This window comes from Cibotium barometz, chromosome 35 (genome assembly GCF_041138505.1).
Source record: "Cibotium barometz isolate CiBa-2024 chromosome 35, ASM4113850v1, whole genome shotgun sequence".
In the NCBI taxonomy this organism is placed as follows: domain Eukaryota; kingdom Viridiplantae; phylum Streptophyta; class Polypodiopsida; order Cyatheales; family Cibotiaceae; genus Cibotium; species Cibotium barometz.
The window spans coordinates 32,096,845-32,112,395 of NC_141080.1; the positions used below are offsets into that span (position 1 = coordinate 32,096,845).

At 40.6% G+C, this 15,551-nt stretch overlaps 1 protein-coding gene across 1 annotated transcript; it reads left to right on the forward strand.

Moving 5' to 3' along the window:
• Positions 1-907: 907 nt before the first annotated feature.
• Positions 908-2,721, forward strand: LOC147618330 (small ribosomal subunit protein eS26y-like). Its single transcript, XM_086774793.1, has 5 exons — positions 908-1,082; positions 1,168-1,260; positions 2,062-2,146; positions 2,247-2,377; positions 2,466-2,721. The coding sequence occupies exons 1-5, from the start codon at positions 1,080-1,082 to the stop codon at positions 2,517-2,519; spliced, it is 366 nt and encodes a 121-aa protein (XP_086630919.1). The 5' UTR covers positions 908-1,079; the 3' UTR covers positions 2,520-2,721.
• The last annotated feature ends 12,830 nt before the right edge of the window (positions 2,722-15,551 follow it).

Below are 15,551 nucleotides of genomic sequence, written 5' to 3' on the forward strand. Positions count from 1 at the left end.
CTTAACAAGATTGTTTCATTAAGAGAAAGTTTTTTTGCATAAGTTTGAAACACTTTCATGTATGGAGAAATAAAAGAAGAGCCCAACTATTTGTTTATAGGAAAAAGATGCGACTTAGTTCTTAAAACAATGTTACTCAATAAACACAAAAGAAAAAAGGAATGTCATTTACCTAAAAATCCTGATGCCTCAAGTCACAAGTTTTTGAAAATGGACACATGTAAAAGTTATGTGTTATTGGGGGTGGGGACAATAGCCGGGTAGTTAAGGTGGCACCCGTCGCTTCCCAGAATGCGGGTTCGATGTTGGCCCACCCCTACCCCTCACTCCACAAAGAAAAATAAATAGATAAAACTCATGTTTTAAATGCAAGCTTGAATCATGGTCAAGATATTGATACCGTGCTTTATAGGGCTTGGAAGAATAAAAATGTAAGTTTGAATCATTGGTCAAGTTATTGGTACTGTGCTTTATATGGCTTGGAAGAATAATAAATGTAAGTTTGAATCATTGGTCAAGTTATTGTTGGTACTGTGCTTTTTGTAGGGCTTGGAGCAATAAAAATTATCCTTATATATGTTCACTTGCATGCAATGTAGTGGTGAAGATGTTGGGCTTTGCCATGTGAGGACACAACTCACTGTAGTCTATCACTATAAAATATTTACTAGTACTCAACCCGCGCGTTGCTGTAGTATGTAAAAGACATTAAGAAGCAAAACACAGGAATGGAAGCCGGAATACAAAGGATCAAATCGAATGGGATTTTTTCCTCTTTCTTTTTAAAAATCCAGGATTTATTTTTTCTCTCCTCTCCTTGTGCCTTGGTTTGTCCATGGTTAATATGTAATAGATAGATGGTTTCTCTCTCTCTCCATAAAAGCTCCTTATATATGTGATTATTTGTCTTGAGAAATTAGAAGTATGCATTTGCCCGTTAACCATGGTTACATCAAGGGTTTAGGGTGCGGCTAGGGTTTAATCGGGCGGCCATACTTCTGTGATGTCCATCTTCTTTTGTAAACGCCCTCTTCAACCTGAGCCGTCGCTGTTGGGTCTTTCGGGCTCTGCTTGCAGCTATGGTGCGTTTGATGGCTTGCTCTGCTGTTGTTATCTCTTTCCTTTACGTAGTCCTAAACAGTTTCTTCCTTGTTTGCGTTTCTGCAGACGGTCAAGCGCCGAAACGGTGGTCGCAACAAACATGGGAGGGGCCACACAAACCCCATCAGGTGCTCCAACTGTGGGCGATGCGTTCCTAAGGTATTTCCTTCAGGGGGGTTTAGACTGTTATATTCTGTTAGGGCGACGGAACTGTTAGCGTTAGGTTTTTGTTCTTGTTAGGGTACTGCATCTGTAAGGATCACGGTTGTCAGGTCGATCTGCCAGATAACAGCATTGTATCGCAGTAATATGCACTACTACATCAGAGTGGGAATGGACACAGGAACTTCCATTTCAGCATGCGGCTGATCAGTGGCAGCTGGGTGGGCGTCAGGCAATGTGTTAGACCAGCACCTATTCCTGTACGTCATGGTCGTTGGGAACATAGCATTTTATAGAATGTGTGATTGACGAGCTCAGCCCCAGGAATGCAGGTTTCTCAATGGTTTTTTATCTGCAGATTATGGAGCTGTGCGATCTAATATGATGACGGTATGGGGTGGCTTTAGAAACCAGGGTATGAGGATGATATAAGGGTCTACAAGATATCCCTGTTCAGTTGCCATGGATGTGTTTGTTGGGGATGTTAAACATTTATGGGAGCTGAGGTCTAGTAAGATCAAAGGTCTTTATCTCCATGGTCTCTTTGAGTCAGATCATGTGGGAAAAGCAACTTGTTTGGCTTGAACATCTTTCGTGCAAGAATGTGTTTCATGCGGTGATTGATTCAATTTAGTTAGGTCCAACCTCAGATCACTGTACTCATGGAAATCCATAGTCTGGTCTGGCTGCATTGGGTCATCAACGTTTTCTGTCACAGGTTTGGTAAGTTTTATAATGTAATGGAAGTGTTTAGTCGGGTCCTCTAAACTGATCTCCAAGACTGGCGTTTGTGGGCAGGACAAGGCTGTGAAACGCTTTCTTGTGAGGAACATTGTTGAGCAGGCTGCGGTGCGTGATGTCCAAGAAGCTTGCGTCTATGATGGTATGCATTTGTTCTTCAACCTGAAGAGTTGTAAAGTGTGATTCCTTTTTGTGTTGTAGTCCTTGCTGAATGTGTTTTCTGTTAAATATATTGGTTGCAGGATACACACTCCCGAAGCTCTATGCCAAGATGCAATATTGTGTCTCATGTGCTATCCATTCTCATGTTGTGCGAGTTAGATCCCGCACAGCCCGGAGGGTCCGTGAGCCACCCCAACGATTTAGGCGCAAGGTATGTTCTACCTCACTGCATGTCCTATACGTGGAGTGTTTTAAATACAGGTGTGTGACCGGCTTTCATCTATGTTTGTGATTTGTAGGAGGATATGCAAAGCCAGAATCCACGTGTGAATGTTCCCGCTGCCAGGAAGTGATCTTTTTTCTTTGAGGATGTCGTTGATATGAGACATGATTCATGTGCGTGGGACTGCCTCCTTAAATGGCTTTTATGCCCAGAGTTTGATTTCTTTTTGTCGTTTGTGGATGATTAACTAACCGAGGAGTTATATTCCCTTCTAATTCCAGTCTGTGCCGATTGGTACGCTGCATTTTGAGCATAAGATTTCCTTTCATCCACTTAAGTCCCAATTCGTTGTTGAAAGTGCCTTATTTTTCTTTTACGGTGGAGGCTTGCAAGCAAGTTTACTTGACATTGTTGATATGGTTTTGTGAGTGTCTTTTTGTTCCCATGTTAGTTTATTGTGGGTCAGAGTTCTCATGTCTAGCTCAAGCAGGGACCTCTTCTCCTCTGATATGACTGTAGTATAGAGATGCATTCATGCTATCTAAGTGAAGGCTTTAGATTCACCTTCATTCATTTATGTATGGCAAATAAAATCTAAGATGTGCTGTTCGAAAAATTAGACAGGACATGTGGCCTGCTATTGTCCTTCTATGTGGTCTTACTTGATGAGTAGAGTGCTCGTTGCCTTAGAAAAAACAAAGATTGTGTTCTACCTTGAGGAATTGCTAGAGTGGCTATCATTTTTCCAGTCGTGCAATTTGCTATTTCCCTTAAATAATACATGTGGGGATGGTGTTCAGTAATGCCTGTCGGCAGAAAATACTGTCTATCATGACCCTGCCTTGTCTGCTTACAGACACTGGGCATTACATGTTACAAGTAGCTGACCCGCAGCGTTGCTATGGCCATGTATGAACCCAAGCATGACCCAAGTGAATAATTATACCTTCATTTCAAATTTCAAGAACTCAAAATTTCTCCTTTATCCTTGGTCCCATTTCTTCCTGTCATTTGGCCACTTGGAGAGAATAAGTTATGTTTAACAAAGAGTAGATAGATATCAAGCAATGCTTGTTTAAGCCTGTATAAATGTATGTAAACTTATTTTTAGCTTGAATAATTCTGTCAAACGTATTTTTAAATGTATGTCGTACTTGAATCTCAATCTCGTTATTTTTGCACTATTAACTTCCGTAAAGGTATCATGATATGAAACTGCGAGAAAGGGTGGAAGTAATGTCTTGTCCCCAGCACCTAAGGTGAGGAAATGGAAGTGACTCTGATCCATGCATTTTTCATCTTCGATTTGCCTTAAAGATGAAGGCAATGCCATACTATGTTGAATCCTCTTTGAAATATACATGGTAGAACTTTAAAAATTAAACTATGTAGAAAAATGGGATGTTTTTTTGTCTCTTTTGTGTCAAGGGTCGATACCAATTCAAATTAAGGTTCCTCAAAGGGATTGGGCGAGAGAGAGAGAGAGAGAGAGAGAGAGAGAGGTTTTCAAGCGACTGGTGAAAGAAAGAAACATATACTCATTAAAACACATGTAATCACTATGGTTTTAATATGAAAAATGTATTAGAGGTATAGAGGGTGGGTTGCATGTGTTTTAAGTGTCTAAAAGGTACACTTGTGAAAACAAGAATATGTATTCATCATATACATTGATAGCATTCCAAATCTATGCTTACTTTGGCATTAAGCTTAAAAAATGTTACAGATGTCGAGAGATTACCACTATATGCAACAAGATTTTCACTAGCCCCTTGAATTATGCATGTGGATATAATTGTTTAGCCTTGTTGATGCAAGGGTTGTTAGAGAACTTACCGTAGAACTTGATCTGTCATGGAAGGCACTTGATTCGAGGCAAGTGCACTATGTGCCAGTTGCTCATAAGGTCACAGGCAAATAATAAGAACTAACACCCCCTCAAGGGGACCTTGAAACGTAATTACTCTATGCTTCTTTTATATTAGCCAGTGTAACTCTGAGTGCAGAGAAGATGTTGCATATCTGAAGCCATGCTATGTGCGAGGCAGATGGTCAATAACTGTTAGTTATGCAGGACACTTTTATGGCCTTCAGCTCTATTGACTGCCTAAATATTTGTGTTATTTTCCCCCCCTGTAGTAGGGGCTTTCACTCTATTAAACTGTCTGACTAAGGAAAAACGAAGCCTTTGAAATTTTTCTTAAAGATTTTATTTGGAACTATACAAATTTTTGGGTCTGAAGGAAAAGTTATTGGGGTGAATTTATGGCATTCTAAGCAAAGAGCACGTGTAAGTACTAAGGGAGGGTTTTGAACACAGGACCTATTGGTCTTGCCAAACACCTTCTCCACTTGAGCTATCACAAGACAGTGCTCTTCCAAGGCCACAAGCAGCCCTAATACTAGCTGGATATACTGGTTGCTTAAAACAAGTCCATGCTCTACAGGAACACCATAGACAGGTGACGAGTCAAGTACGAGAAGCGTTACTGATGTCCAGTCCTCCAGTGGACATTTTGATGCTCAGCTAGAAATGTACCGAATGAACTTCAACAAAAACTAGGCCAAATAGTCAACTGTGTTGCTGACAAGTGCGTCACTTATAATCATCTAAAGAATGGCAATAGTTGACTTTATTTCACCTTAAAGCAGGCGCTAACACGATCATGCCGAAAAACTTGTATAGAGGGCAGAATAAAAAACGTTGCATGTGATATGATCAGACATTCATCAAACAAATTTGCTAGAATTGCATGTAGTGAGCTTGTAGCGGTGGTCAAAACATGTGCAAGGCTGTCACTTCTCAACCTAACATCCATACCAATGAATCCCTTAAGCAAACAGACTTGACCAAGTTCTGATTGCCCAAAAACTAATATTGATCTCCCATATTCAGCGAGGGTAAAATCCCTTTCTACCACTAACAGCACCATCCGTCAATTAGTCATCATTTCACGGGGTAAAAGATGAAACCAAATCAATTAGTCATCATTGCTTCATAAGGTACAAAATTACAAGATAGCTCAACCTCCTAGTGCACGTGCATTTTTCTATGCATAGAATGAAAATAACACTTTTAGAATACACAAACGATGGGGATTACTCTTTTTGAATAATAAAAGATAAAACTTATTTCATAAAATTTAAGAAAATTTTGCCCTAACCTCCTTTGTATAGCTGACCATTTTTCAATTTTTAAATCCTAAAATTACTTTAAAATTATCCCCAATTGCATACTTGCACTCCAATCCAGTGCCATACCTACTGCACAATCACGCACGTAATTTCCTCTCATATGCACTTAACCACACATAGCACACACGAGTACACAAGACGAGAGAGCAGAAAGTATCTTATATACATGACCATCTTTTTACTATTGGCTGCTTGAAACAGTGTGTCTGGGTGCTCGTGTTCCAAAAACTACTATGTAGCGTCTTTCTAATTAGCAAAAGTATCTTATATACATGAACATCTTTTTCATTTGGTCACTCAATGTGTCTAAGGTGCTCCTGGTCCAAAACTACTATGTACAAAGCGTTTCCAGCTCATAGTTCTTTGCATCAGAGCCGGGATCTCCATTATCTCTTGACATAGAGCAGATAATTACAAAAGTCTATCACACTTACAAAAGTATGGCAGTTGTAGTTGGTCATGTTAAACATGCTGATTACCATATCCCCTTCCTAATTTGGATTATGTCCTGGGTTTGATTAGCAGTCTTTATTGAAAAATGTTCTGGGTTTCATTAGCAGCCTTTATTGAAGTAGTAGTAGAATATCCCCTTCCTAATTTGGAATATGTCCCAGTAGTAGCCTTTATTGAAGCACATGTTGTAGGGTAGTTAGTGGATTGGCGAACATGTTGTAAAATGTAATGAGGTGCAATGCCATGGCGGAACCCTTGTTAAGGTCGGAAGACCATGCAGTTGGGCTTTGAGTCCTTGGCCAAGTTATCCAGATTCCAGCCACAGATCGGAGAGCTTAGAGAAGCGTAAGCGTGTACTGTTGTCTTCCTCTCGATCATCTTCTCTTCCTCTGTATCTGGTGGATTGTGAAAGTATGGTGAGCTTCTCCAATGCCTAGTAATGGCCATGAGGGTAGGATTAATGCGTACATCGAGGAGTGTTGCAGAAAGTGATCAAGTTCGGTTCTACAGGTAGGGCTTTCTCCAAGGTGTTTGCAGACCCATGTCTTCTTCTATGGGTATATCAATCAGCTTGGCGGTCTTCTCATATCCTCGAGGCCCTTGTTTCCTCTGGTTGACCACGGTGCCAATGAGAAAACAATCTGATTACAAGATCTCCAAGCCCATGTTGGTTGTAGTTTTTTACTTAGAATCCCATGGCCCTTTGCCCAAAGGATCATACCCCTCTTGGTCCACACCTTTCAGAGATCTCCTCTTCTTTGCCTGCTTGGATTTGTGGCCAACCACACCTTCGAGGACATCAAGGGTTGGCATGATTTTCTTAAGGAACGATGCATAAGCATTCCGTTGAGGTGTGATTCTTTGCCTTCACAGATCTTCCTGCACCTCAGTCCTTGAGCTTCTCTTTTCCTTCGTCCTTTATTTTACCTTGATCCTCAGTCCTTGAGCTTGGCTGTTGGCTTTCCCCTGAAGCTTCTGCTTGTTTACCTTGGCCGCTAGGTTTGCCCTTATCTCGTCTCCCTCTTCCTCCTCATCCACTTTGTCCTATAGCCCCAAGTGGTAAAACAAGTCTAGGAGGGCAACCTGCATATCATCTATCTTGTCCTCTCCTTCAAGATATGCTAAATCATCTAGGGCCCCAAGTGGTAAAACAAGTCTAGGCCATCCTGCATATCATCTATCTCGTCCTCTCCTTCAAGATATGCTACATCAACTTGGTCAATGCATCCTGTATCATGGCATATACCCTTACATATAGCACTTGTATGCCTTCTGCCTGATAGGGTGTGTCCCGGTGTTCCTGAAAATGAAGATAAATTTGATGGGCCAAGTCCTAGCCATGCTAGGACTTCTCTAGGTATTACATATGTATCTAGCTCTGAAGGCACGTTAAGCATAATGAAGTCCTCTTCCTTGTTGTGTGCATTTGCATAATATAGCACCTTATATCAACACTCAAAGTTGTGCACGATGGGGTGGTTAGGCAATATGTAGATGACATCCAGGGGTTGGAGCACCAGTTTGCCATCAAAAAACAGCATACTTAAGGTGGGATATGATTCATCCATGGGTTGGAGGACCAGTTTGCCATCAAAAAACATCATACTTAAGGTAGGATATGATTCATCTAAACCTTATTAAGTATGGTCCGAAATGTAAAGGCATTGACCGGCTCATTCGAGGATTACATCAAACTGCAACAAATACAATCCTAGCATCTTCATAGGCAAAGAAAATAGGTGATTGGACGAGTCGGTTACATTGGCATCTCCACAAGGTCGGAGGTGGCATCTATGTTTGTGCTACAGTGCCTCATTACTAGGTGCAAGGCCCCTTGGAACTTTTTTTTTCAGCTTGATTAATTGGGTATTCTTGAGCTTACACACATGCATGCGATAATGAGCATCCTCTTTTAGCTTTGGCAACCTCTGCCCCTTACTACATCTGTCGGGGCAATGCTCTGCGAGCTTCTGTAAGTGCATCCTTTGGTTCTTTAGCCTCTTCTCTTGGCATTCTTAGCCTCTTGTTGTCTGTTGTTCCAAACTCTATATAGCATTTTCTAATTCTTTCTTCTGCTTTTGTAACAACGTGCACTCTTGAGTCTTTGAAGTTCAACTCCAATGATATGGATTCTGGAGGCTCTGCTTGCAGTGGTATCTGAGTATCTAGCCTCGCTTGCTTCTCTTCTTTCATGGCAACATCTGCTTGGGCCTGTACTATTGTAGCTACCTACTGTCCCCTCTGCTCAAACACATCATTGGTAGCCCGTGCCATTAAGTGTTGCAGTGTCACCAATTGCTGCTCGGCAACCTTTAAGGCTGGCATCATTTAGAGCAGTTGTGTACAAACCTTGTGAAAGAATCCATGTCCATTGGAGTCATAAGATGCTGCATGGCCAAGCTCTTGAGCTCGAATTCTAGGTTAGATATCGATCCCATGCACCTCCATGGCTTTGAGCTCTCTTTGTTATCGTTCCTTCTCTGCCTCTTCCATCTGGGTGGGCCATGCAGGTGTCTCCACAACTCTTGATACTTCTAGTGGTGTATTCAAAAGATTGTCATTTGGAGAGTGCACCAATGTATTGGTATGCTAGAGCTCTTGCTCTACTTCTGTAGTGGATGCACTGCCTCTAGCTTCCATGATGGTAGCTCTAGTGTCTCTTGTCATATCTGCTCCTCAACCATTTTGCCAGATTTTGAGCGACCGTTGCCACTTCTAAGTTGTGATAGATATGCCTTGGATCCACCTTCCAAGTGGCTATCTGTTAAAGATGAGAAAATCGATGATCTTTGGTACCTCTGGTGCCCTTAGTGGTGACATCTTTCTTTGGGTTCTCTTGGAGTTGGTTCACTTGGCTTGAAGTAGAGGCCTATGCCTGTTGATGGTTTGAGGTTGGAGTTGTCCGCTCTATTTGCATCGGTAGCTCGCCCTGTGGGTAGCTCGTGTGACTCTTATTGTAGGCTTTGTCTATTGCAATAACTCATGATCCTTTTTACCATCCCGATGTTCTGGTGCAATCTTTATAGTTCCTTGATAGAATCCTTGGGCTCATAGCAGCTATTTTAGTACTTGTATGGCTTTGCTTGTTGCATACTGTGAGCTCCCTGTTTCCTTGATGGCTTGCATTATTTACAATTTCATTTACCCTTGCCATAGAATGGAATTGCCTTGGTAGTAGCCTTGGGCTTCCGGTAGCTTTGGTAGATACCGACCATTGACCTTTAGAGGCTTGGGTGTTGTTTAGCCTCATATATGCTATGCTTGAATATGTACCTTGATATCACCTGTCATGTGGTAATCTTGAGAGTCCACTTGGGTTGAAAAGCTTGAAGGTTCAAGGAATGGGTTGGCTGGTATGAGTGTTATGTTGGGTAAGGACTTAGTTGAAGGAGAGGTTTCAACATCTGGTATAATAGGATGAGTTGAGGGGATAAGGTTGCATGGATTTCCCATTGGAATCTCTACTTGTCCTGTCTTGGCTTGTAATGTGATTTGTAGTCTTTCCCAGTGGATATAGCATTGATGTCTTGCCAGCCACCCTCTTCCAAGCGTTGAGTTCTCATTCATCATTTCTACATTCATGACATATAGAACATGGGATTAGATTTAATGCAGAATGAAAGATTAATAAACCTTTAACCTCCACAGCTATGAGATTCATGACATATAGAACTTTCCTTCCACTGGATTAGATGTAATGCATAATGAAAGATTAATCAACCTTTAACTCCACTACCAAGTCATCACTCTCAAGGTTTTGTATTGATGCCATGGGTGGTTCATCCACAAAGCCTCTCTTCCTTGACTTTATTCTCCCGTTGAGATTTTCTTTTAAGCTCAAGCTCTTGCTTATCTCCCTCTTTCTTTTTGTGGATCCAGTCAAAGTGTCGTAATAGCACTTCATCTTGAAATATCCATCCATCTCCACCGTCCAAGGTTTTGATTTCATCGATTGATCACTGGGGTGTGAGGGCACTAGTCTCTCTGAGAGAACATTTCCTCATAGATATTCATTACGAAAAATTTAGAGACATAGTACTCCATTGGCATGACTGCTTCTAGCCCCAAGGCTAAATTGAAAGGAGTGTTGTTTGTAACAACCTTGTAAGCTGTTTGATAAGTGCATACTATGTCTATGAGCTTATGATGCTAGTTACTTCTATTGGTTTTGCGCTCTATCCTTGATCATTACCTTGGGGATAGTACTGAAATGACTTTTGTTGAACTACCAAAAAATCAGCAACAAGTAAGAACCTTACCAACTTTGTGTACAATGCTCAATGATAAGAACACAGGTGTGTGTGTAGAGTGTGAAAAATCTCTCTAGAAGTACAAAGAGGAAGTACAAATGAGCAAGCAACGCGAAAATGTAAGAAAGGTTGCTAATATACTACCTAACCCTAAGGTGCTTCACACCTAGATGGCCATAGAGAAATACCTAGTGGGATGAAAGTGCCAATAGCATAAGTGTATGACCTCAAGGTGAAGTGCTAACAAATATCTAACAAATCCCCCTGTAGTACAAATTCAAGGTTTACAAAGATTACATATCAGTCTCTGAAAGGAAAGAGGCCTAAAGCTTTACGAAAGGCTTCAAACTTTTCAAGTCAGAAGGCTTTAGTGAAAAGATCTGCCATGTTATCATGTGTATTGCAATAGATCAAATTGATCTCTCCTACATGGAGTCTCTCTTTGACATAGTGGTAATGCACTTCAATGTGCTTGGTCCTGGCATGAAAGACATGATTCTTTGCAACGGCTATTGCACTCTGACTATTAGTGAGAATAGGAGTTAGGGTGTTAGAAGGGACACAAAGATCCTCCAGCAAACACCAAGAACCAAGAAGCATCCAACAATGTGAAGAAGGACACAACATCGACATGAAGCATGAAGGAAGCAACAAGGGATCTTTATTAAGAAAAAGTAAGGAGATCTCAAGCAAGCAGCAGCACTGAGCAACAGAAGAGATACCAACCATTACCCTAACTCAATCAATTCATATGTTGTAAGACACCAAATGAGTAGGTAAATCTATGTGTTTGTAAGCACGCTTTACCACTAAGAGTAGCCAAAAAGCACCTAGGGGACATGATGCAAATATAAACATTCATGACCACTTGAGATTAGCTAATCAAGCACCCAGGGGGAGAGATGTTCCATGTCCACACGGGTGAATGTTAATCCACCTACCACCTAGAATTAAGGAGGGGTGAAATGTTTTGTAAAACCTCACATCCCATAACCTTGCATTAGCTTAAAAAATATGGCACCAAGGGGGGTGTTGAAAAATTTGGTGCCATTGAGCACACAAGGAAGAGGTAGGGAGTGAGTTGAGTAAGCCAAAGAAGATATGGTCCAACAAGAAGCCATATGAGCAAAGCTGAATTATCCCACATTGATATGCAAGCTCAAGGGTGTACCTCCTCATATAAAAGGGGTCTATTTCAAGCAATGAAAAATGAAGCAAGCTCTTAAGCCTTTATATGAGTACAAGTTTCAATCTTGTAACCTAATTGCTTAAGTCTCCTACTTAATTATTTTAGTACTTTGTCATTATGAGTATGCTTCACCCACCTTAGATTAGTTTAATCACTAGACAAATGTAGGATTAGTACTATCACTTTACACATGCACATGATACCCATGATTCTAACATCTTTGTCACCATGGACAATGCATTTATCATCTACAAATTCAATATTAAGACCCCCCTTGCTAGAGTGGGCATAGAAAGGATATTTTCAGAAATACCTAGAACAAAATGTATATTTTCAAGATAAAGATTCTCACCACTAAATTGTAGTGAGAATAATCTCACCAATATCTTTAATAGGCCAAGATGCATTGTTGGCACACGTAATACCTAGAGTGGGCACATAAAGCATATTTTTGTGAATATCTAGAGTAAAAAGTATATTTTTAAGATAAAGATTCTCACCACTAGCAGTAGTGAGAACAATCTCACCAATACCTTTAATAGGGTAAGAGGCATTGTTGGCACATGTAACAGTGTGACCACTTTATGCATTTTCCATATGTTTGACCAAACTTCTTTGAGAAGTTATATGCTTAGAAGCACCACTATCAAGGAACCAACTGTCAACAGTGAGACATGCATCCTATTTAGGATTATAACTGCAAATAGCCATAAGTGAGAAGTCTTGATGGACAATGACATTAGCTGAGTCCGCTTTCTTAGAACTCTTATCGTTGGGGGTAGAACTGTTGGAACTCTTATTGGCTTCCTTGTTATGATTTTCTTTATTTTAAAGTTTAAAGAAATTTTCAATTTGCATGTCCAGGTTTTTGTAGTTTCAGCTCCTTTTCTTACATATTTTTATTGTCAAGTTTCCTTTTGAGATAGGGAATCCTTACATCATTTTTAGCGTGATACATAAGTTCTGGAGTGTTCCAATAGCATCTTCTTTGTTCATCAATAATTTGAGGAACTTATTATTGGATCTATTGGACCTGATTCCTTTGAGGAGTAGCAGGAGCAATCGACAGGACAGGGGTTGTCACCAAACTGACATGCCCCCATAATACCTTTGTGACAAGGATATTTCTGACCATAAAACTCCATGGATAGTAATTTGACCCATCTAATTTATCCTCTTTGGAAAGAATACTAGAAAAATCATTTGCAAAGTTGTTGGTAATACCTAATTGGTGCTGCTGGTGAATTTGAGAAGAGAAGATGTGAGAGAAAATCTTGAATTGAAACCAATTGCTGTTGGTTGATTACTGCTGATGAACTCTCTGAAAAGCGACTAAAAAATATTAGCTGGATCGTCGATTAGAGTCACCAATTGGACGACTCGAGATGAGGAATATGATGATTGGAATGTGGGAGGAATCATCGATTGGACTCTTGGATCGCCAATTGAAAAAGGTGAAATTGAACTATTTGCAGAAATGGATAATCGGAGAGGTACGATTGAAGGATTAGAAAAATACTGATTGGAGAATACCGATTGGCGGATGATTGAAAAGCACTGATCAAATGATTGGAAGACCATCGATTGGGAAATTAAAAAAGTAACGATCGAATGATTGGAAGACCATTGATCGGGGGAAAAAAAAGTAACGATTGTCAATTGGAAAAGTTGAAATCAGGATGATTGAACTAGCCGATTAAAGAAGCTACGATTGTCTGATTGGGGCTAGAGATTGTGACACAAGAAAGTCAAATTCTCATGGATATTGCTTCTCACTTGGATCCAGTGTGCTCTCTTGGATAGCAAGAAGCAATGCATAGTGGCACTTTCTTTTCAACTAAAGCAGAGTACAAGGTCGCTTGTTTTGCATCTTGTGAGGCAGTATGGTTAAGGAGGATTCTAATAGATATGGGAGTACAAGGTCGCTTGTTTTGCATCTTGTGAGGCAGTATGGTTAAGGAGGATTCTAATAGATATGGGAGTTTTAGTGAGGACGACCATGACCTTATGAGGCGACAATATGAGTTGCATGGCCATTAGAACTCATATTGTCGCATGAAGCACATTAAGCTTCAGTATCATTACATGCACGAGTTGATTGAGGATGAGATTGTGGAGCTGGAGTACTATTCTAATGGAGAAGAACTATGCCAACATCTTCACCAAAGCTCTTCGGAAGGACGATTTCACTTGACATCTTCATAGACTTGGCATTGAACGATGAAACACTTAGTTCATCTTTGGGTGGACATTGAGGGGGGTGTTAGTATATGTTCAATGCCCACCTCTTAGCATATATCTCACATTGATGTATGGTGCACATTTGTATGCCCCCCCATTATGAGGCAAAGCCATTGGTGCACATATAGATGCGGCAAGGTGTCAAAGTTGTGACCGATGATGGTGGCTAGGAGATGATGAGGGGTATAAGAGTTAGGTGTGGTCCGCGGAAAGTCATTGGAATGCAGCAATGCATGTGCTTAGATACAGTTAAGGTACTATTGAGTATGGAGTTACATACATGTCTGGTAACTCCTTAGTGGGATATTGTGACTCTGATTGGGTTGGATATTGTGACACTAGAAAGTTTGTTTCTGGTGGATATTTCTTCTCACTTGGATCCAGTGTGTTCTCTTGGACTAGCTAGAAGCAACCCACAGTGGCAATTTCTTCAACTGAAGCAAAATACAAGGTTGCTTGTTTTGCTTCCTAAGGCAATATGGTTTCAAAAAGTATTTTAGCAGATATGGGAGTTCCAGTGAGGGAGGCCACGACCTTACGATGAGACAATTAGAGTTGCATGGCCATTGCAAAGAACCTTGTGTTTCATGCTCGCATGAAGCACATCGAGATTTAGTATCATTATATGTAGGAGTTGATTGAGGATGAGGATTGTGGAACTGCACTATTGTTCTATGGAGCAAAATTGTGACTACATCTTCACCAAAGTGTTGAAATATACAAGTGAATAGGGTGTGTGTGGGAACAAGCTCTTGGATAGAGGCTGTAAAAGAGGAGATGTAATTGTGAAAGAACCTGTGAAAAGGTTAGAAGAATCTACTGGGAGAGAATAATGGGTAGCATGAGGGAATTTAGGAGTGTGGAGATATTCTGGGAGATATTCAGGGAAAAGAGAAGAGGTGGAGAGAATCAGGCAAAAGGTGGAGATATTCAGGGAGTGAATCATGGAGAAATCAAAGGGATTAGATGCTTGATGTAAACTCTATAAATTGAGGCATAGCCCTAATGAGAATTTGCTGGTTTTTGAGTATCCATGCCTACATTAATCTATCTGCTAATTATTCACTAATTACGTCTTAATCATTTCTTAATTACTTTGTTAATCATGTTGATTCTAGTGTATGATCCACCATAGCTCATCATTTAGCTCAAATTTCAACATGGTATCAGAGCCATGCCTAGAATCAACCAGATTTATGAGCCCATTAGTGCATTAATCAAGATTAGTAGGTAATTAGCAAAAAAAATCAGTTTTTAGTGAGTTTTTCATCTTCCCCTTCACCCCCAGCCAGGTGGAGGGTCTCTAGCATCTAGCACACTCAAAATTAGGGCAAGCCCTTCTAGCACATAATAGCCAACCCTAAGCTCTTCAAGCCTATGCAAAAAACGCAGCAAACCGCCAGCGCGTTTGGGAGAATTCGTCATTTCTGCAGGCGCCGTTTTTCTGAAGCAAAATAGGGATTTCTTCAAGCACAGTTCAAATGTTTCTAATTCCTCTTAGCACAAAGGGTAATCAAGCATGCTCTACAAGCTGGTGAAGACAGAAATCAATTTCATCAAGTCTACAGAGAGATCCAAGCTCTTCATCAAATCTGCAGGTGACTTTGGTAAAACAGAGATTAAGCTTTCATTATTTGGTCAAATCTTGTGTTTCTTGGCTTAATCCTCTACTAGACTCATTGCTATTGATGCCTTTGAAAGCATTTGAGCTCATTTGAAGTGGAAGGCACCAGATCTGGGCTCCCCGCATACTCTGTTTTCTGCACACAAACCAGAGCATTAATTTGCTAATCAGTGATTAATCAGTGCTAATCACTGTACTTTGGTGCAATTG

What these genes read in the sequence shown, in the direction of transcription:
- LOC147618330 (XM_086774793.1), top strand. An exon ending in GTGGGCGATGCGTTCCTAAG is followed by an intron (nt 1,261 to 2,061) that starts GTATTTCCTTCA and finishes GTTTGTGGGCAG; the next exon opens with GACAAGGCTGTGAAACGCTT. An exon ending in CCCAACGATTTAGGCGCAAG is followed by an intron (nt 2,378 to 2,465) that starts GTATGTTCTACC and finishes TGTGATTTGTAG; the next exon opens with GAGGATATGCAAAGCCAGAA.